This window comes from Malaclemys terrapin, chromosome 4 (assembly GCF_027887155.1).
Source record: "Malaclemys terrapin pileata isolate rMalTer1 chromosome 4, rMalTer1.hap1, whole genome shotgun sequence".
Classification (NCBI taxonomy): domain Eukaryota; kingdom Metazoa; phylum Chordata; order Testudines; family Emydidae; genus Malaclemys; species Malaclemys terrapin.
Window position 1 is genome coordinate 57,956,353 of NC_071508.1, and position 22,501 is coordinate 57,978,853.

General features: G+C 39.8%; 1 protein-coding gene across 3 annotated transcripts in view; it reads left to right on the forward strand.

The window, feature by feature from the left end:
• USP47 (ubiquitin specific peptidase 47) overlaps positions 1-22,501 on the forward strand; it is a 116,350-nt gene that overhangs the window by 40,478 nt on the left and 53,371 nt on the right. For 2 of the 3 annotated variants that reach the window (XM_054025902.1, XM_054025904.1), the window contains 7 exons: positions 1,262-1,407; positions 2,605-2,684; positions 3,626-3,775; positions 10,815-10,910; positions 11,005-11,157; positions 12,993-13,160; positions 18,204-18,335. In XM_054025902.1, the coding sequence (XP_053881877.1) occupies positions 1,262-1,407; positions 2,605-2,684; positions 3,626-3,775; positions 10,815-10,910; positions 11,005-11,157; positions 12,993-13,160; positions 18,204-18,335 (925 nt within the window). The remainder of the gene's footprint in view (positions 1-1,261; positions 1,408-2,604; positions 2,685-3,625; positions 3,776-10,814; positions 10,911-11,004; positions 11,158-12,992; positions 13,161-18,203; positions 18,336-22,501) is intronic. The other variant, XM_054025903.1, reaches the window with a different exon arrangement.

Below are 22,501 nucleotides of genomic sequence, written 5' to 3' on the forward strand. Positions count from 1 at the left end.
ACATCAGATATAGAACTATAGCTTTTGACCTATGAATACCCAGGTGCATTGCTTACAAACTGTGTGGCAAAGATTTCAAACAAAGTTGACACATCCAAAGAACACAGAATAATAGAAATGTGGGGCTGGAAAGTCATTAAGGTCCATTCCACTCTCCAACCCCCTTTTCTCCCCCAAATCTCTTGAGGTCATCAATCTGTCCCCCTGTGCTGAGGCAGGACTAAGTATACCTAGACCATCCCTGATGGTGTTGTCTAACCTGTTCTTAAAGCCCTCCACAGACATTGATTTCACAACCTCCTTTAGTAACCTGTTTAAATACTTAACTATCCTTATAGTTTGAAAATTTGTCTAATATCTAACATAAATCTTTCTTTTGCTGCAAATTAGGCCTATAACTTCCTGTCCTACCTTCAGTCGACACTGAGAACAAACAATCTACATCCTCTTTATTACAGCTCTTAACATATCCTTTTCTGCGCTACTGCTGCCCAACCAGCTATTCCCCATTTTGTATTTGTGCATTTGCTTTTTCCTTCTTGAGTGTATTGCACTTGTCTTTAATGAATTTTATCGTGTAGATTTTAGGTCAGTTCTCCAATTAATCAAGGTCATTTTGAATTCTAATCCTGTCCTCCAGCATGCTTGCAACACCTTCCAACTTGGTGTTATCTGCAGATTTTATAAGCATACTCCTCACTCTAACGTTCAAGTGAATAGTTATGGACCCTTGCAGGACCCACTAGATATATCCTCCTTGTCTGACAGCAAACCATTAATAACTACTCCTTGAGTATGTTTTTTTCAGTCAATTGTGCACCCACTTTATAATTTCCTTTAGACCACATTTTCCTGGTTTGCTTTCAAGAAGGTCATGTGGGACTGTCAAAAGCTTTACTAAAATGAAGATAAATCATATCTACTACTTCCCCCTATCCACTAGGCCAGTAACCCTGTCAAAGGAGGAAATTAGGTGGTTTTTGCATGATTTGTTCTTGAAAGTGTTGCTTGTGTCCATAATAGCAGCAGTTAAATCAGAGATTCTGAAATGATTGACAACTTTTATTTTGGTACAGTTGCTGAGAGAGGTTTATGAAACCTGGAGAAAAATTTGATTTTCATTAAGCAAACAGAGCATCAGTTAACTCCTACAATTTAGTAGACATTTAAGGACAAGATAATTTCGCCTAACTTAAATGCTATTTTGTGAAATGAATTGCTTTAGAAGGGAGTATTACTCAAATATTTTATTTGTTAATAGATGGGAATTTGAAGAATCTGAAGAAGAGGCAGTGATGAGCATCCCTTACCAGCTTCAAAGACTGTTTGTTTTATTGCAGACCAGCAAAAAGAGAGCAATTGAAACAACAGATGTTACACGGAGCTTTGGATGGGATAGTAGTGAGGGTAATATTTGATGTTGGATTTTATTATGTGGAAAATTTAGAGTAATTGTAATAGCTGTTGTTGTTTTCTGGCTAGTGCTCATTCAAAGGACACTCATAAGGGCACTAAACTGATATTGGTGGTGTAAAAAGACCTCTGTTCATACAATTTTAAAGGACATAAAACTAAGTTCCAATAAAGTAGTTTAAATGGACACTTCATTTCTAAAAGTGCTTTTTGTTTTGTAGTGTGAGGCAAATGAATGAAAATTCATCTTAGATTTCTTGAATTTTTATGGTCCGAGTCCATAGAGTGAATTCAAACTTTTAAATAAGTATTTGAGATCATTGGAAAGATAATGTTACAGTTTTGCCTAGAAGCTTTCCATTTTTAATTTTTATGTAGAGTTTTAAGATTGATTCCCCCAAATTATTTTTAAACTTTTTTTTTTTTCCTCGCAGCTAGAAATTAAGTATATATTTCTGGCAAAAATCTTTAAATTGGAATTAAAGTTGTAAATATCAGTTATTTAAAGGAAATCCCCTTTTAAAAGATAATGTAGCTGTCTCATAAAACAAAAATCAACCTAGAAATGCAAAGGTTACCCTTAAACAGAAAATAATACAGAAAATTCCAAACACATTAAATTTGGGGACGCACAGTTGGTCACTTGGACAATGTAATTCTGCCCTATGCCCTGATGATCTTCTGCACTTTGCACGTGTCCCGCCATGATATGAGATGAGACTTTATTTGCCTTAAACTTTCTGGGGAAAAACCTAGGTGGATTTGTTTTAGTTTTGGGGAAGTGTGGGTGAGGTGTGTGAGGTTTATAATGGAAGACTAATTCTATCTTAAACTGTAACTATGCAAACAAGCACCTCCATATTGTTTACATGTATATTTATACTTGTATGAACATATGCTCAAAACTTGTCCTTTTTTATATATATAATATATATATGTATGTACATTTAGACAAGATGTATGCTAACTTTCTTCATTTTATGATTTTAGAATAACTTAAGCCCTAGAGGGAAAGTTTTTACAGTAAATCATATCTTAGGCATAGAACTTTGACAGTACCCTCAAAACTAAATGATTTATTTTAAACAATATATATAATCTATAACTGTGCTATAGAAAATATTAGAAGGGTGTGAATTATTTTTTTTTTTCTTGTTTTCACTGAATGAGATTAATTTTACTTTATACCAGCATGGCAGCAACATGATGTACAGGAGCTTTGTAGAGTCATGTTTGATGCTTTGGAACAGAAGTGGAAGCAAACAGAGCAGGTAATATACCATAAAACTTCATCTTTCGGGGAAAGAATGTTGGAGGAATGTTGTTTAACTCTGTCTTCTAAATGTAGTGATGTGGTAATTGTTTTGCAAGACAGTTGAAAATCTGCCACTGTCTTTTATCTGAGGCAGTGGTTGACTTACTGCATGCTTGAGTGTGATTTATTTGTTGAGATTGGTTTACAGATTTTATTCTTTTAATTGAAGTTGTGTGTGTAAAGGTCTAAGTCCTGGTCACAGTGAGCTGGATCCTCAGGTTTGATGTGCACTGCAGAGGGCCAGCATAACTGACCAATTGAGGGTTTCCCCACTATGGAAGAAATTCCTAGGTACCCTTTAGCCAGCATAGATGGCTCTATGCAGCTTTCCTTTCCCTGCCCTAGATAAAAGAGGAATGGCCATGGCCAGAGCATTGCTGCATACTATGGATATGCAGATGGTGTACTCGCCCCTTCGGGACAATCGTTAGTGGGGAGTTGCAGATGATTCCTTTGTAGTACCTTCCCCTGACCGGCCGCCAGCATTTTTTGAACACAGACGAGGACTGAAATAATATAATTGTGATTAAGTAATAAGAAATAACATTATTTTACAACATTATGTTTACGTTAGAGCACTGCTTTATATGTAGAAAGCAGGAACCACCGTGATGATAAAATTGTTCTCTAAAATAAACATAAGGTAGAAAACAGGAACCATCAGGACATTTTATTGCCCAGTAGCATGTGCTCTGAAGTGTGCATTATTGCACACACACACTGATTATAAAATATGTATTAAACGTGAAAAATATACAACTATGATCGCTCCCTCTTCAATTAAGTGTAAGGAAAAAGGGATGTCAGTGTAAAACTAAAGAAAAGGAATATTTTGTTTTAACCTTTTTTAGATGTTGTTTCAAACTATGCCAAAATAAATCTCTCCATTTGTTTTAGGCTGATCTCATAAATCAACTGTATCAAGGCAAACTGAAGGACTATGTAAGATGTCTAGAATGTGGCTATGAGGGCTGGAGAATTGACACTTACCTGGATATTCCATTGGTCATCAGACCTTATGGCTCCAACCAGGCATTTGCTAGCGTGGTGTGTACTCTTATGCTGACAGCTAGTACATCCATACACACATAGAATACATAATGCGACAGTGGTATAATTTTCTTACATGGTAAGTATCATCCTAGATACTCCATCTTGGGGTGTTCGTCTTTGTGCAGTGAACCAGCTAGCAAGTTCTAGAAGATTTTTTTAACCCTTCAATGAGTCCTACTGGTGCATGTATAAGGGGAGGGGAAATGCAACTATTCTGCCTTGAGGTTACAATAATTTATTATTTTCTTTCTGATAGAATTTTCAGTATTTGCCCTAGGTATCTCTTGTGAAAACACTGATGTTCTTTTGATTGACTGGTGGTTTTTTTATTAGCACTTCTATTAGCTTTTGTTAGCACTGTTGGAAGGTTTAGTGAAAGAACAGGACAGCTACCTACTGAAATTTGGTTACTAGTTTAATCTCTGTGTTGGTTTTTATAATTTAAGAGTTTAAAAATAATACGTCCCTTATTCATTTGGCAAGCATTCTGTAATTCTAATGATAAAAATTCCATTATGCCTCTATTTTCTTTATTAATACTTTTGCACTGGCATTAGTGATATTGGCAAATGTATAAAATGTAGGGAATAACGTTTAATCACCTGCTTTCCACAAGAAAAGTAATTTGCATAATGTTTCATACCACTGTTGTGGTTTTAAAAATAAATACTTGATGGAATTATTAAAAATGGGTGATAAGTCAAAGAATTTTTATCTCAGAAATATTAAATATTTTAAAGCAATGCAAATATTAGGGTTATAAATTGCTTTATATTTATTTTATTATTTATTACATTTATTTTTAAATGTTAATGTTCTCCCTTGTATTTAATGAGTTGGCACTGTTGTAAAACGCTAACATAATTCTTTCAATTTCTTAACAAAAGAACTGCTATCTCTAGGTTAGCTACCAGTATAGCTTCAGTTACAAAGGGCACTTAATATTTTAAAGCTTTGGATGTCAGTCTTTAGGGTAATAACTAGGATTAGAGACATTCATCATATAACTTTAAAAATAGGATGGGTGTAAAGAAAATTTTCTGAGTGCCTCTCAACATTTTTCCAAATTTTGTGGCACTTCTTACACCTAACTGGAGGTGCATTTGAAATTGCAGTTTTAAGATGTTGCAGACTTTGGTGTGTTAAATGGCTTTCTCGTTCATTGTTTTTTAAACTGTATTTCAGGAAATTTTCAATAATACAACAAACAAGGAATTTTCTTTTTTGCATTTTTATTGATACAGTGAATAGAGACTTTATATATAGACTTTCTAAATAGAACACACACACACACACACACACACACACACACACACACACACACACACACACACACACACACACAGACTTAGACTTTCTAAATAGAATATATGTATATTCTATTTAGAAAGTGTGTGTGTGTATACACACACCATTTTTAATAATTCCATTAATCACTGACTCTTCTTTTGAGTGGCGTCCTTAAGTCTCAAATTATTTAGTTGGGGATTGGTCCTGCTTTGAGCAGGGGGTTGGACTAGATGACCTCCTGAGGTCCCTTCCAACCCTGATATTTTATGATTCTATGATATTCTAGAATTATTTTCTTTGATAGGGAAGAAGTCTGCTACAGAATATTATGGAAAATTAAAATATTTGTCTCTCTTTATATATAAAAACAAATATACCGGAAGCTTCACTTAAGTACTTAATGATAAATATTCAGATTAGTTTAAATTACAGTTGATATTTCACAGCATTTGCTAAATATCAGTATCAATTAGACAATGAGACAAGCTAGTTCAAAGCTTTTGTGTTGAGGTAGTTACATGGTTGCAGTTTGTGTTTACGCTCCATTTATTTGAGCTATTTTATAATTATGCGTACTTTGACTATGCAGTTGATTCTCCTCCCTGTATTTGTCTTGTCTGTAGCAGATGTTGTTTTAGCTTTGTAGTCTTCAACAGTGGGGAGATATGGAGGATACTGGCTTTTGGAGAAGGGAAAAATCACCTGTTTCTAAATGGAATTCTCTGAAGGTAGTATCCTCCATTGATCCACAGATGATGATGGTTCAGTAGGTTTAGGTAAAAAGGGAATGAGAAAGAGATACAAAAAGGTTCACACATGCGCTAATAGGGCTTGTGGAAGGGAATGTAAAACTTTTTAGACCTTGCTAGTCAGCTCCTAAGGGAACTTGCAGCAGGCGACACTACCCAAGATAGGGGATCTAAGGAGGATACTACCTTCAAAGAACTCTAGTTAGAGGTAAGTGATTTTCCATTACTTTGAAAGAGAGATAATGGATGTACAAGATATAAGTAAGGTTATTATATAGTATGTCAAATAAAGTTTATTATGCCACTGTTTGCTATAGTATACTACATAAAAAGTTTTTAAATATGAAATTTTGTGTGTGAAATTTTTGTGAAACAGAATATTGGAGAACTTCCAAGAGTTATGAATAATTACACTTCCTTTTTGCCTTCTTTTCTAATCAAAATAGAACTTAAAACTATTCTAAATTTTCTGTCTTCAATTTGATACTGTCCTTAAGGTTTGCAGTTGGAAGAAACCTTATTTACTTTTCTGATTTTTATTTTTTTTCTTTCTTTGGTTCATTTCATGTAATATAGCTTTACATTATTAATGCATGTCCAGGGGACTAGGGCTTTGCTAGCATACACTCCAAGGCCATCTAAATCAATTTAATAACTTTGCTTTGTTCAAGGGCTTAAATTTAGAAAAAGCATATACATATAAATTATAAAGAATTTACATAGATCTGAGACCTCAGTAACTAGTTGTGTTGCGATATAGGTCTGATATCTGACTTGTGATTTAGATCCTGAAAAAAATTATAGACAGACAATGGAAAACAAAAAGTCGCCTATATTACAATATTCAAGTTTAGAAGTATATTTTCTGTTGATGCAAACGGCTATATGGACAACAGGATTAGACAGTGAAATTATCTGGCTATCAATAGAACAGTATAGAGCTGTGTTCTCAACCTGGGGGTCACAGGATGGGTTTAGCAGGGCTGGCGTTAAAGGCTAGGAAGCAGGGCAGCTGCCTGGGGCCCCACGCCACAGGGGTCCCCTGCAAAGCTAATTTACATGTTTCAGCCTTGAAGCCTCCAGCTTAAGATAGGGGGTCAGAATTTTCTGTAGTGGGTGTGTGTGTGTGTGTCATAATTGTTTGAAGTCCAAAAGGGGTTGCCAGTACAAAAAGGTTGAGAAACACTGGTATAGAGGAGCCAAAAGAAGATTTGGTATTGAGGCTGAACTATTGTCTCAGCCCTAGATGTGGCACACTAGGAGTAGGGCATTAGATAAAGATTCTACATACTGCTTTCCCAGCAGATCTAGTCTTGAGAGGTATTGAGCATCCTTTGATTTTAGTGGGAGTTGTAGGTGTTGAGCACTTTTGACTCCTCTTTAGAGACTGCAAACAAGGATCTTGTGATGTCAGCATCTGTCTAAAGAAGATGTATTCAGCCCATCATCTAATTTTATATAAGCATAAACAGCTATCCAGTTTTAATGACATTGCCATTACTGACCTGGCTTGGATTTTAAGCAATGATAAATAAAAGGATAAGTATCCCATTACCCATCCTCTGAGCTTTCCAGTTTGCTTTCCATTATTTCTTTAGGTTAGCAAACTCTTGGTTTTTTTTTTTTTTTTTTAGTTGCTTGTGTAATTTGGGACATTAGCCACATGGACTTTTTATTTTTTAGATTAATGAAATCATACCTATATACACTGACTGGCTTTCCCCATAGATTTATATTTGTAGCTCATTTAACTGTTTATAAAAATTCTACTTCTCATATTCATAGAGCTAAACAAATATTTACAGTAATCTCAAATCAGTGGCTATCAGATGCAGTAGATATACCATAATGACATTTTGTGAAAAATGGAAGCTTATTCAAAGTGCCTTTCTATCTCAGGCAATGATGAGATTGGATTATTTTTATTACAATATGTTAATGTGTAAAGTACGATGATATTCAGCACCATAAAAGAACAAACAGTGATAGCTTGGGATAAAATAGACTACTTGAAAACTTTAAAATATTTTGGTTTTCATGATATATTAACTTATGGTGTGTGTGGTATCAATTTTTTTAACGTTTAAAATGTAATAGCTACCAGGTTAGCTAATATTTCCTCGTGGATAAATTGTCTTCCTCTAAAAGTACAGTTACTGAAAGTAGGGGTCATATGATGCCACTCACGCAGTGAACCACACAGAAACAACGTTATACCAATAGTTAATTTTGTTGTTAGTGAATTATAACTGAATAAGAGAGGAGACTGGTCAATATAATAACTGGAGTAGAGAAGATTTATACTAATCATCATAGGTAACTTTGATATAAAGACTATGCAGTGGAAAATTGGAGGAGAGTTGGAAAACTTAGTATATTATACATACAGTACATCAACAGTGCTTACATATATGATACAAGTTGGGAACATGATATATATAATAATAGTGAAGTTTTTAAATAATTCCAGTAAACCATAGGTCAAAGTGCATCTCACTATCTATTCCTGTGGTAAGCAATGAAATCATTAACAAGAATACATTACTGTTCATGATATTTCATTCAACTTTTGGAGGTCCATAGGAGCATTACCTGTTTTCTCCATAACACAAATATATTCTAGTATGTTTCCTTGTTGACTTGCACATCGTACCGAGTCTACGTAAACTTTACATAACCACTTATGCTCATCATTCACACGTCATTCGTTTGTTGAGGAATGAATTGCAACATTTTTCTTTTATATTGTGAATATATTTTTATAGAGACTGTTGCTTGTCTCCTATGTAACAAACAGCAATTATTGGAATAAAATAATTAGTACCAGAGAAAGATTTGTAGAAGCTTATGGAGAGGTTTGGTAAGATTCCTGGCTTGCATTTATTCCGCAAGCAGTACCTCCATAGGCCATGTTTTTGTTGTCTTCTAAGTTTGGTATTCAACATGCTGGCTGTTGACTTGTTTTGCTTTCATTTAATTTGTTCTGAATTGTTAAATTGTTAGCCAGTCCAAAAACCCCACTGTCAAAACACAGCAATCCCTTCTTAAATGAAGACTTACAATTTATTTACCACCTACTGATTTTTATCTGCTATATTTTTAATATAACTTCCTGCATATAGTAAATAATCTCCCAATCTGTTAACATTTTGTTGCCTTTAGATTAAAGGCATTCTGCAGTATTTAGGAAGTAAATATATAGAGAGTTTACTTTAGGCTCACTAAAAAGTTTTGACATGTTTAAAGAGCCTTCCTGCTTCAGAGTTGTGATTATCTTTTAGGGTTGTTAAGAAGTGATCTATTTTTTTCCTTTTTCTATTTGTGTACAAAAAGTGAAGGATGGTGATAACTAACTTTCTCTGTGCAATCTCTCTGTGAAATTTGGCACATTTCTCATTGGTGAGACATTGTGGTCTGGAGAACAGTCCTTTTGTAAAGAGTCTCTCATCTCTTACAATAATAACAAAATTTTTGTTCATATGGAAAAAGCAGGGCTATAAAACCTTTTGTTTTGTTATTTGTTCTTAGTGCTTCCCTGAGTTCTCAGAAAAGAAATGGAGGGAGAAGGGATGAATTGGAGGCTTTTTGAAGACCTTCCCATATCCTTGATCTCTTCCCAAAATGGGATCCATCAAACAACATGATTTAGATAGTAGTCTTATAAGCTCTGTACCAGCCATTTTGCAATTGGTGAGTCTATTCTGCCCAAGTAAGCCCCCTCTTATTTATTCGGACTTCAGGGAACAACTATGTTCCATCATGAGACAATGATTTTCAAAGCATCATTATGATTTTTATTTGATCCTCTTCTCTTTAAAGTAAGCACCATCAGCATGCCAATGGTATTTCTGTTTTAGATTGCAGAGATATCTGCAGGTGAGCAGATAACTCCAGAGTATCATCTGTAGTTCATAAACCCAGTCTCTCAGCTTTCACGCTAACTGGGTAAAGGTTTTAACCGTTAGTAACTCTGGATAAGATTCTTCATTGAACTGCTTTAAAATTAATTGATTTTTTTTTTTTAAAGCAGATTTTGTTCTCACAGATTTCGTTACTGGTATGCACAATTTATACCCTCTATAACATTTGTTGAAAAGAGGAGAAAAATTATTAGCTAATTATGTTTTAATTTCCCAACTATACTGAGAAGCTAGATGGAAATCACTATAACTCGTATTTAAAGGAGGATTAGAAACATTTCCCTTGTAGCTATTGGAGGTGACTCATGACTATTTTTGGTTTACAACCACATATGGTTTGTGCTAGTAAGTAGAATGTATCCCTGGAAGATGGCAATTGTGTTTCTCATTGCACTGGGAGTAGAGGTTCAATATTTGTTTTAGATGGGAGAAAAACTGACTGACTTATTCTAAAGCAGCATTAGCATCCCCTGGCAGATGGAGAGACAGCCACCTACAAAACAGACATTGAGGAACTAAATAATTGCTCTCTTTCTTCTGTTTGTGCTTGGAATAATGTGACATGTGATGGGAAAAAGTATTGTCCCTGAAGGGAAAGAGCCATTTGTAAATTGTGGGATAAGGATGTGGGGCTGATAGCTAACTAAAGCAAAGTAAGGAATAAGATCAATTATGTAACAACTGATTGAACAGAAGTGACTACATGTGACGTGCAAGATAACAGGGATATATTTCATTTTAGATTGTGTGCAAAACCAGGACATGATGGACCCATCAAATGGCTGAATGAAATATAATTAATAGTAATGTATTGTTGTTCATGATTTGACTGCTTACCGTGGGGCAGGGCAGAAAGGTTGGCTTCACTTGATGTTTTCCTGATCTTTGTTTCTATGGGTTTTTTGTATCATTCTTCTAGACTTCTGTAATTCAAATTGCTTTTGAATTTGTGAATACTTCATATTGCAACCATTGTATTCTGTATTTGCAATCTAAGCATAAATATAATGTTCTAAATCACGTACATAAAAGTAAACATTCTTAAAAAGCAGGTAACATCTTTTTTTTAATTAGGAAGAAGCGTTGCATGCGTTCATTCAGCCTGAGATCCTTGATGGCCCTAATCAGTATTTCTGCGAACGCTGCAAGAAGAAATGTGATGCAAGGAAGGTAAATACATACCATTTGGGTAACATTACATTGGTTAGTGATTATCTATATATGTAACATAATTTTGCCCATTGGATATTGTGTTTTTGTTTAGGGCTTGCGGTTTCTGCATTTTCCATATCTGCTGACTTTACAGTTGAAGAGGTTTGACTTTGATTACACCACTATGCACAGGATTAAACTTAATGATCGCATGACTTTTCCTGAAGAGCTAGACATGAGCACATTCATTGATGTTGAAGATGAGGTAAAGACCAGTGTATAGTCTTTCTGAGCACAACCTTCCTCTAGCATCTCTTAAAATCTAGTGTCACTAGGGCAGTGGTTTTCAACCTGTGGTTCGTGGACTCCTGGGTGTCCGCAGACTATGTCTAAGATTTCCAAAGGGGTCCGCACTTCCATTCAAAAATTTGTAGAGGGTCTACAAATGAAAAAACGTTAAAAACCATTGCATTAGGGAAAACATGGCCAATATTTTGAAAACACATGCCTGTTAGGGTTCCTAAATTCTTATTAAGGCATCAGAAAAAAGTTTCCTGATTTTCAAAAGTTCTGAATACCAACAGTTCACCTTGACTTCAGTTGAAATTTCTGAGTGCTCAACACTTTTGAAAATCAGACCACTTTTTTGGGTACCTTAATCAGGATTTAGGAACAACTTTGGGCACTTAGTGTCAAAAGTCTCATCCCATATTTCTTTTTCTCTGAAGGTTTGGAGTTAAAATTAATTTACAAGAGGGGGCTTCTGCCAGTGCTCTATACTGTTATGTAAGGTTCCTGGGTTTAATTTCCAGTGCTGGTATATTTCTTCCTCCATCTTGTTAGAAGCTGAGAACAGTGAATGACATTGAGTATAATTCATTCTCTGGAAAGTGAGTGGTGCATTTGTAAACAGTAAGAATTTGGTTTGGTGGTTATGAAAGCCACCTCTCCCTCCTCCTTACCTAGAAAGATGGTGGCTTTGATACATGGCCTTTGGGCTGGGAGAAATGTACAGCAAAGTGCCTCTTCAGAGGCACTTTCATGGGCATGTGAGTACTATATATCTTAGATATTTCTCAGAATATCTGTTCTCTTCTCACTTCTTCACCCATATTTTTACAGAGTAAACTGGATATAAAGTGCTTAAAGTTAACTTTAAAAGAGAACAGAATTGAAATCTGTTTCATTGCACCCACTGTGAAGGACACCCAGGCTTAATTTTCACTAGTAAAAAGGGTAAAATGTTGCATATTGGAATCTTGAAATGCAAAACTAATGTGTCTAAGCTTAAGGATTGCTTTGTGAGAACAGTGACTTTGAGATCAAAAGACTGTTGCTGTCAGTTGGTTTAGGATTAGTAGGCATGCTTCACTGGAAAATCAAGCAAGACAAACTTTCCATTTATGTATTTTTAATTTTGTTTTAAGTATTACAGAACTCTCAAGAACCTACATACTGCATCTATACGACTTCTGTTCAAGAAAAAGTAGCTCCATGGACATAATCCTAAAATAGACATGTCGGGGATATCTAGCTAATTTTAATTTTAATATCAAAAGACAAATACATTTTGGGAGACTTTTCTTCTGGAATCCATTGGAACGTTGTTAGTACCCTACATCTACATGCACCTCTACCTCTATATAACGCTGTCCTTGGGAGCCAAAATATCTTACCGCATTATAGGTGAAACCGCGTTATATCGAACTTGCTTTGATCCGCCGGAGTGTGCAGCGCCCCCCCCCCCCCGCCCCCCCTCGAGCACTGCTTCATCGCATTATATCTGAATTCGTGTTATATTGGGTCGCGTTATATCGAGGTAGAGGTGTAACTTAGTTAGCATTCAGAAGATTCATAAAATGTTACATGTGTTTGTCTTCAAAACTTAACATCTTCCTCAGATTTGCCATATGCAAAATATAGATAATACTGTACCCTATTTCACAGAGGATTATTTGTAAAACGCTTTGAAATTTGCAGGTGGAAGGCAGTATAGAATTGCACAGTATTTATTTTGATAATTCATTGTCTCTTGTTACATGTATGTGTACTATCATTTTTCTCTTCTTTATAAACTAACATTTATGGTTTATTTTTAAGAAGTCTCCCCAAACTGAGAGTTGCACTGATAGTGGAGCAGAGAATGAAGGCAGCTGTCACAGTGATCAGATGAGCAATGATTTTTCTAATGATGATGGTGTTGATGAAGGAATCTGCCTTGAAAGCAATAGTGGTGCTGAAAGGATTTCAAAAGTTGGCATTGAAAAGGTACTTTAAAAACAAAACATATGGGTACAACTTTAGTATGTTGTCCAGATAAATGGTGTTTTTAAAAAAAGTCATATTTCTTTGCTCTTGTTCTAATATTTAAGCCTGCAGTGTTGCAAAGAACACAAAAGCCTTGGGGAATTTCCCCATTGTGAGGGAATACTCACCTGGCCAGATCCTATGGATTTCCTGCTTTGTTCTGGCAGAAAGCAAAATAGAAGATAGTTATTATTTCTGGGCAGCACTTCCATGATGAGGTAGACTGTCAAATCCCTTGACACTATGCAAATATCTTGCAATTTAACAGAAAGGGCTAGAGAGTTTTGCTCAGTCTGTGGCAGGTTCCACTCTGTGCAAGTCAGCACCTTCAGACTTTTGGAGCATAAAATGATTATAGCTATTTTGTTCTGTCTCATATATTTCAGCATAAAATATGTTGTATGCTGGGAGAATAAATACATGAAGAGGCTGTCTTCTACCTGTAGCATATAGGAGCTTGGAAACTGCCACATATATGAATGCTAAAATGGCTGACTAGTTTTCACCTGACGGCAAGCATGTTTCTCATGGAGGCTTGTTTTAATAAAGTATCATTAAGACAAAGAGCTACTAAAATACTGGTTTTCCCCAAGCTTGCCCCTGGTTCACAGCACTGTCTTGCGGAGCTACGTGGACTCTTGTATCTAGCGAAGTACCATTAATATTGAGTTTGTCTGGAAGGGAATCTGAGATCCTTTGTCTGGTATCAAAAACATAATAGTGGAAAACGCTGGCCTTCTTTTGAAATGTTTTGTGATCCATTAGGACGTTCGACCAAGACAGAGTGTGGAGGGTCAATATGTCTCTGAATTAATAGCTTTATTATCACTTTCTTTAATCTCTGACATGAATTTGAGAAAATGGAGATCTTGTGTCAAACTAGCTAAGTGGGTGAGTCAGGCCATTAAGGGCTTGATCTTATCAGGAACTTCCATGCCTCCTGGGAGATATTGAGTGCCTTCCAGGATGCACAATCAGAGTGTGAGTTTGCTCATTTGTCTGCATGCAGCTACGCCTACTTTGCGCACATGCCATGTGACGTATGTATGAAACTTGGACTTAGGTGGACTCGACCTAATTATAAGCCTTCTGTTTTGTCACTTGCATCTTGAATTGTGCCCAGAACCAACTAATAAGCCAGTACAAGTGTTAATGTGCTCCTAGCAAACCACCTCACTCTGTCTAGGTACTACATCGCTGGAGTAGGCAGGATGCTTCAGTTACTTTATTAAAAATATAAAGGTAGCACTAAATGATCCAATTAAAGATTGGAGCCTTTGTGCCTAGGGACTTTACATAAATGTAATAAATTCTAAAGATCTTGCAGTATTAGAATGTGATAGCAGCTGGATAAATGGGAAGAACAAGACAAGTAAAATTATTACTTTTGTATAATGAGTGGTAGTTACACTACACTAGCTAATAGTCTAGCTGCTTTATTAGCTAGTAGTCTAGCTGTTCTCTGTTTTTGTAGTTATCCAGGCAGAGGTGAATTTAAAGAGGTGTTTGAATGAGGGTAATGTAGTGGCTTTACATATTTTTATGAGCTCTTCCTACCCATTTTGGGGGTGGGGGTTGAAGAAAGAATGTGCTTGAGAGAAAAATTCAGCTAATGGACAAGGAAGACTGATGTATCTGGCAGAGCAGAGATGAAGACAAGTAGCATGTATTTCATGTAGTGAAAGGGGAGCGAGAGGAGGGATGTGAAGAAGGGGTTCATGTCATAGCAACAAGTCAAGATGATTATCTTAGCAGCAGAGTTTTGAATAGACTTGAGGGAGGCAAGATTGCATTTGTCAAAGCCAAGTTGTAGTAGTCAAGATATGAGATGGTTAGGGCTAGAATTTATTGAAGGCCATCCCATGATGGGTACATTATGGTAGGCAGTGTGTTGTTGACGCAGACTTTGGTGACGCTGACATTGACGTCTAAAAGGAAAAGTCAGTCTTTTGGTCAGCCGTAATTGAAAGAGAGCATTATGGGCCACCACTACAATCTGTTTTTCTAGAAGTACTACAGTCCCACCACGAGGTTGCAAACCTTACTCGGGGAAAGGTGACAAATGAAGATGAAAGTTCAACTCCCCTTCATTCTTGTAGGTGAAACCCTGACCCACAAGTACACCTCTACCTTGATATAACGCTGTCCTTGGGAGCCAAAAAATCTTACCACGTTATATCGAACTTGGTTTGATCCCCGGAGTGCGCATCCCCGCCCGGCCCGGATGCGCTGCTTTACTGCGTTGTATCCGAATTCGTGTTATATCAGGTCACGTTATATCAGGGTAGAGGTCTATTAGATATCTCTATCTTGTCTGAGTAGTCCAAGAGATTTCACCATACAGAAAAATTGGAAAAGATAGCTTTTTTGTCTTAAATAAATGTTTACTGCTGTATAATTGCTTAACTTTTTTTTCTTTTATCAGGCTCACAAATTTGGGATCAAAGTCCTGTTTTTTTTGAGTTGCTAAGAGTTGAAAAGCTTGAGGAAAATACAGTAATAGTACAGATCTCTGAAAATAGCTATCCATTTCTTGGCCTGCAGAAATGACCATGTAGAAAAGAAGAGGGTATTAGAAGCATTTAATATGCTATTGAATATCTTGAATTAATGATCACAAAATACATTTTACAATGGCAACTCATTCCGTGATAGCAGTGCCCCCTTTCTGTTGTTTCGTGATTACCAAGGACTCTAAGATGGAAAACTTAATTGCCTTTTACTGGTAAAGTCTTCTCTGAAATCTTTGGAAAAGTTGTTACTTATACTTACTTGTAGGATAGGCTTCCCTGACCTTATTCAGTGAACTAATCTGAAACATGGCTTGTAATGTTACCTCTAATTTTTTTATATCAATGTGTGGAATGAATTTTGTTATGTGCACCAATATGAAGGTGATGTGTGGTGAGGGTGGGGCCGAGGGGTTCGGAGTATGGGAGGGGTCTCAGGGCTGGTGCAGAGGGTTGGAGTGCGGGGGGTGGGGGGCTCTGGCTGGCCATGCAGAGTCTGGAGTGGAGCTGGAGATGAGGGGTTTGGGGTGCAGGCTGCCCCAGGGCTGCAGCCAGAGGGACTCCCCTCTCCCTGCTGGCAGCAGCCCTGGGGCTGGGCCCACAGGGACCCTCCCCAGCCCTCTCTCGGCTGGCAGCGGGGCTGGGGCTGAAGCGCCTCTCCCCTTCGGCAGTAGCCCTCGGGCTGGGGCCGAGGCCTGCGGCAGCCCTGCATGCTCCAACTTGCTCCCCTCTCCACCCCCTCCTCTCTCCAGGCCCCTGTGGCAGTGCACCTGCTGCGCGGCTGTGCATTTTAGAGGGAATTTAGATGGCCTGTAGCTTGTATCTGTCTAGACCCATTAGGAAGCCGTGGATTGGTTGGAACTGAACCTTTATAAACCCTTTGAAGAGTGTTTGTTTTTAATAGTGTAATATCTACATTCTGGCCCTATAATAAATTAGACATTGGAGTTCTAGTGTTCAAACTCAGTCTTGTTAAAAGTATTGGGAATCCTGTAAATCTCTGTTGAGAAATAGGAGATTGTTAACAGTCACTTGATTAGAGCAGGGAGTGAAAGTCAGAATACCCATAATCTAATCCTAGATTTTACAATGACTCTGCATTTTGACCAAGTAATTTAATCTTTCTGTGCCTCTGTGTTCCCATATGTAAAATGGAGAGGTTTACCCTACCTCAGCAGGAAGTTGGGGATTGATTAATTCATGTTCGTGAAAAGAAAAGCCTTGAAAGGAAAATGCTACATAAATTCTTTCTACTTCACTTGAGCCTTCGGACTAATGACGAAGTTAAATCAGATACTTTTGTTTCTGGTTCTGTAGAGGTCCCCACTCTTTCCCCCCATGCCTCAGTCCAAATTTTAGATCACAGAATTACATTTTAAAGATACCAAAAAAAAAAAAAAAAGTAAACTACTTTTTGGCCTTCATTACTCATTGGTTGAAAGTGTACAGAGAAGAATGGTAGTGTAATGGTCTCATCCTCAATACTTTAATCCCGGCTTTGACATAGTTCGTGACTGTGAAACAAATAGGTATGGTGACTTGCCTAATTTCCCCATGTGTAAAATGTGGATATTAACTACCTGACATAAGAAAATTGTTTTGAACAATAATGCCTCACAAGCGTATTATGAGAATTAAAGTTTGTAAATTATATTGAAGATCAGTGCCTTGTCTATGCTAAATATTAGAGAGATGGCAGTTGCTTCCATAGTTAAGGTGAAATAAGCCTGCACAGTTAAAGTTGTTGAGTCAACTTAACTGTGAATGTTTGTACATTCAGATGTTTGTGGAGTTTATACATTTAATTTGAGCTTAACTTCCTGGGTTGGCACTATTCACATTTTTTAAATTGTACTGTATTATTATTTATTTCTTTGAGTTAGTGAAACTTTCCCATCCTTAACATCAGATAGTTTTTTGTCTGAAAATTATTTTTATTAATTTTTAATGCCAGGTTTATACTCTACAGCAGGTTTTCTTTGGATAAGGAGAATATTGTAAGTAAGGTGGGGATAACATTTAATATTTTATATCTGCATTCATATTTGGCATCTGTATAAGAAGGAAGGGGGTGGTCCTGTGGTTTTAAGGCAGTTGACTGGGACTCAGACTGGCTCTGTGACCTTGGACAAGTCACTCATCTTTCAGTTCCTCTCTTCCACATTAGTAAAATGAAGATACTTCCTTTGTCTTACCTGTTTTTTAGATAGAGTCTCTTTGAGGGTGGGGACTGTCTCTTTCTATGCGTTTTTTATAGCGCCTAGCACAATGGGGCTCTGATCTTGGTTGGGGCTTCTGGGTGCTACTGTAATTCTACTAATAATAATGCAGAATAGTACTTGTAGAGAGTTCTATGCACAATTGCTTCATAGTTATTTTTCATGTAACTATACACAATTGAGAAACGTTTTTTAAATAACACAGGTGCAGTTTGTCAGAATGAGGTATTACAAGTTCTCTGTTCCTTACTTAGATTTTTTTTTCTCTTCCCTAGAATTCTTTACTGTATGAACTCTTTTCTGTAATGGTCCATTCAGGAAGTGCTGCTGGTGGCCATTACTATGCCTGCATAAAATCTTTTAATGATGAGCAGTGGTATAGTTTCAATGATCAACACGTCAGCAAGGTAAAGTAATATTTGCTGCTTTGTTTCCCCCATAAAAGAAACAATGAGCTTGTATTATTGTTCATGACTCTCACTTGTAGTATTTGAAGTAACATGCATATTTTTGAAGTTACAGTGCACAGACTTTGGGTATGTCTACACTACGAAATTAGTTCGAATTTATAGAAGCAGGTTTTATTGAAATCGGTTGTATACAGCCGATTGTGTATGTCCACACAATAAAATGCTCTAGGTGCTCTAGTCGGCAGACCGCGTCCACAGTACGAGGCTAGCGTCGACTTCCGGAGCATTGCACTATGGGTAGCTATCCCACAGCTATCCCACAGTTCCCGCAGTCTCCGCCGCCCCTTGGAATTCTGGGTTGAGATCCCAATGCCCGGATGATGCAAAACAGTGTCGCGGGCGGTTCTGGGTACATGTCGTCAGGCCCCTCCCTCCCCCGTCACAGCAACGGCAGACAATAGATTCGCGCCTTTTTATCTGGGTTACCTGGGTTACCTGTGCAGACAACATGGAGCCCGCTCAGCACAGCTGAGCTCACCATCACCATATGTCCTCTTGGTGCCGGCAGACGTGGGACTGCATTGCTACACAGCAGCAGCTGCTAACTGCCTTTTGGCGGTAGACGGTGCAGTAGACTGGTAGCCTTCATCAGCGATCTGGGTGCTGGCAGCCGTGGGGCTTGCCTTTTGGCAGTAAATGGTGTATTATGACTGTTAGCCGGCCTATTACAAGTCGGGTCATCGCACATTAGCAGAGTCTTCCCTGAGCAGCAGCTCGTGCAATAGGCCTGAAGACCATCGTCATACACCGCCCCGTATTTGCTGCCAAGCACCCAGAAAGATGCCGAGGGCTATCAGTCACGCTGCACCGTCGTCTTAAGATGTAAAAAAATAGATTTTCTCTGTATTCATTTGCTTCCCCCTCCCTCGGTCAAATCAACGGCCTGCTAAACCCAGGGTTTTCAGTTTAATCTTTGGGGGGGACCAGTCTGTGACAGTTGTTTGTGTCTCTCCCTGATGCACAGCCACCGTTCTTTATTTTAATTCCCTGTGCCTGTACGCCATGTCGTCACTCGGCCCCCCTCCCTCCTTCCCCTAGGCCGTCAGATACTACGTTTGCGCCACAGCTCGAGCCGAGAAGCGGTTCGCGCCTTTTCTTTGAATTCTGGGTTGAGATCCCAATGCCCGGATGATGCAAAACAGTGTCGCGGGCGGTTCTGGGTACATGTCGTCAGGCCCCTCCCCCCTCGTCACAGCAACGGCAGACAATAGATACGCGCCTTTTTACCTGGGTTACCTGTGCAGACAACATACCACGGCAAGCATGGAGCCCGCTCAGCTCAGCTGAGCTCACCGTCACCATATGTCCTCTGGGTGCCGGCAGACGTGGGACTGCATTGCTACACAGCAGCAGCTGCTAACTGCCTTTTGGCGGTAGACGGTGTAGCATGAGTGATAGCCGTGGGGCTGGCAGCCGTAGTGCTGCATTGCACCAGCCCCTTCCAGGCGATGGTATATTATGACTGGTACCCGTCGTCGTCATACTGGTATGGCTGTCAATCATGGCCACCTGGGCAGACATGCTACTGTTTTGATGATGACGGTTACCAGTCATAATATACTATTTTCTGCCAATTGCCCAATATTGTCTGCTAAGCACCCAGAAGAGGCCGAGGGCGATGCTGGGTGCTGGCGGACGTGGGGCTGGCAGACGTGGGGCTGCATTGCTACACAGCAGCAGCCCCTTGCCTTTTGGCAGATGATGGTATATTATGATTGGTACCCATCATCATCATACTGGTATGGCTGTCACTCATGCTGCAGCGTCGGCTGCCACCTTAAGATGTAAAAAATAGATTTGTTCTGTGTTCATTTGCTTCCCCTTCCTCCGTGAAATCAACGGCCTGCTAAGCCCAGGGTTTCCAGTTTAATCTTTGGGGGGGCCATTCTGTGTGACAGTTGTTTGTGTTTCTCCCTGTTCCTGTACCTGTACGCCATGTCGTCACTCGGCCCTCCCTCCCTCCCTCCCTCCCTCCCGCCCTCCTTCTCCTGGTCCATCAGATACTACTTTCGCGCCTTTTTTCTGACCAGGCGCCATAGCTAGCACTGGGATCATGGAGCCCGCTCAGATCACCGCGGCAATTATGAGCACTATGAACACCACGCGCATTGTCCTGGAGTATATGCAGAGCCAGAACATGCCAAGGCGAAACCCGGACCAGGCGAGGAGGCGATTGCAGCACGGCGACGAGAGTGATGAGGAAATTGACATGGCCATAGACCTCTCACAAGGCACAGGCCCCAGCAATGTGGAAATCATGGTGTCACTGGGGCAGGTTGATACCGTGGAACGCCGATTCTGGGCCCGGGAAACAAGCACAGACTGGTGGGACCGCATCGTGCTGCAGGTATGGGACGATTCCCAGTGGCTGCGAAACTTTCGCATGCGTAAGGGCACTTTGATGGAACTTTGTGACTTGCTTTCCCCTGCCCTGAAACGCCAGGATACCAAGATGAGAGCAGCCCTCACAGTTGAGAAGCGAGTGGCGATAGCCCTGTGGAAGCTTGCAACGCCAGACAGCTACCGGTCAGTCGGGAATCAATTTGGAGTGGGCAAATCTACGGTGGGGGCTGCTGTGATCCAATTTGCCAGGGCAATGAAAGACCTGGTGATAGCAAGGGTAGTGACTCTGGGCAACGTGCAGTCAATAGTGGATGGTTTTGCTGAAATGGGATTCCCAAACTGTGGCGGGGCGATAGACGGAACCCATATCCCTATCTTGTCACCAGAGCACCAAGCCACCGACTACGTAAACCGCAAGGGGTACTTTTCAATGCTGCTGCAAGCCCTGGTGGATCACAAGGGACGTTTCACCAACATCAACGTGGGATGGCCGGGAAAGGAACATGATGCTCGCGTCTTCAGGAACTCTGCTCTGTTTCGAAAGCTGGAGGAAGGGACTTTCTTCCCGGACCAGAAAGTGACCATTGGGGATGTTGAAATGCCTATCGTGATCCTTGGGGACCCAGCCTACCCCTTAATGCCATGGCTCATGAAGCCGTACACAGGCAGCCTGGACAGGAGTCAGGACCTGTTCAACTACAGGCTGAGCAAGTGCCGAATGGTGGTGGAATGTGCATTTGGACGTTTAAAAGCGCGCTGGCGCAGCTTACTGACTCGCTCAGACCTCAGCGAAAAGAATATCCCCATTGTTATTGCTGCTTGCTGTGCGCTCCACAATATCTGTGAGAGTAAGGGGGAGACCTTTCTGGCGGGGTGGGAGGTTGAGGCAACTCGCCTGGCCGCTGATTACGCGCAGCCAGACACCAGGGCGGTTAGAGGAGCACAGCAGGGCGCGGTGCGCATCAGAGAAGCTTTGAAAACGAGTTTTGTGACTGGCCAGGCTACTGTGTGAAACTTCTGTTTGTTTCTCCTTGATGAACCCTCCAACCCCCCCCCCCCGACCCGGTTCACTCTACTTCCCTGTAAACCAACCACCGCACCCCACCCTCCCCTCCCCCTTGCAGAGGCAATAAAGTCATTGTTTTTTCACATTCATGCATTCTTTATTAGTTCCTTACAGAGGTAGGGGGATAATTGCCAAGGTAGCTGGGATGGGTGGGGGGAGGAGGGATGGAAAAGGACACACTGCATTTTAAAACTTTAACTCTTATTGAAGCCCAGCCTTCTGATGCTTGGGCGATCATCTGGGGTGGAGTGACTGGGTGGACGGAGGCCCCCCCACCGTGTTCTTGGGCGTCTGGGTGAGGAGGCTATGGAACTTGGGGAGGAGGGCTGTTGGTTACACAGGGGCTGTAGCGGCGGTCTCTGCTCCTGCTGCCTTTCCTGCAACTCAACCATACGCGCGAGCATATCAGTTTGATGCTCCAGCAGACGGAGCATTGCCTCTTGCCGTCTGTCTGCAAGCTGACGCCACCTATCGTCTTCAGCCCGCCACCTCTCCTCTCGTTCATGTTGGGCTTTTCTCATCTCCGACATTGACTGCCTCCACGCATTCTGCTGTGCTCTATCAGCCTGGGCGGACATCTGCAGCTCCGTGAACATGTCGTCCCTCGTCTTACGTTTTCTCTTTCTAATGTTCACGAGCCTCTGCGAAGGAGAAACATTTGCAGCTGGTGGAGGAGAAGGGAGAGGTGGTTAAA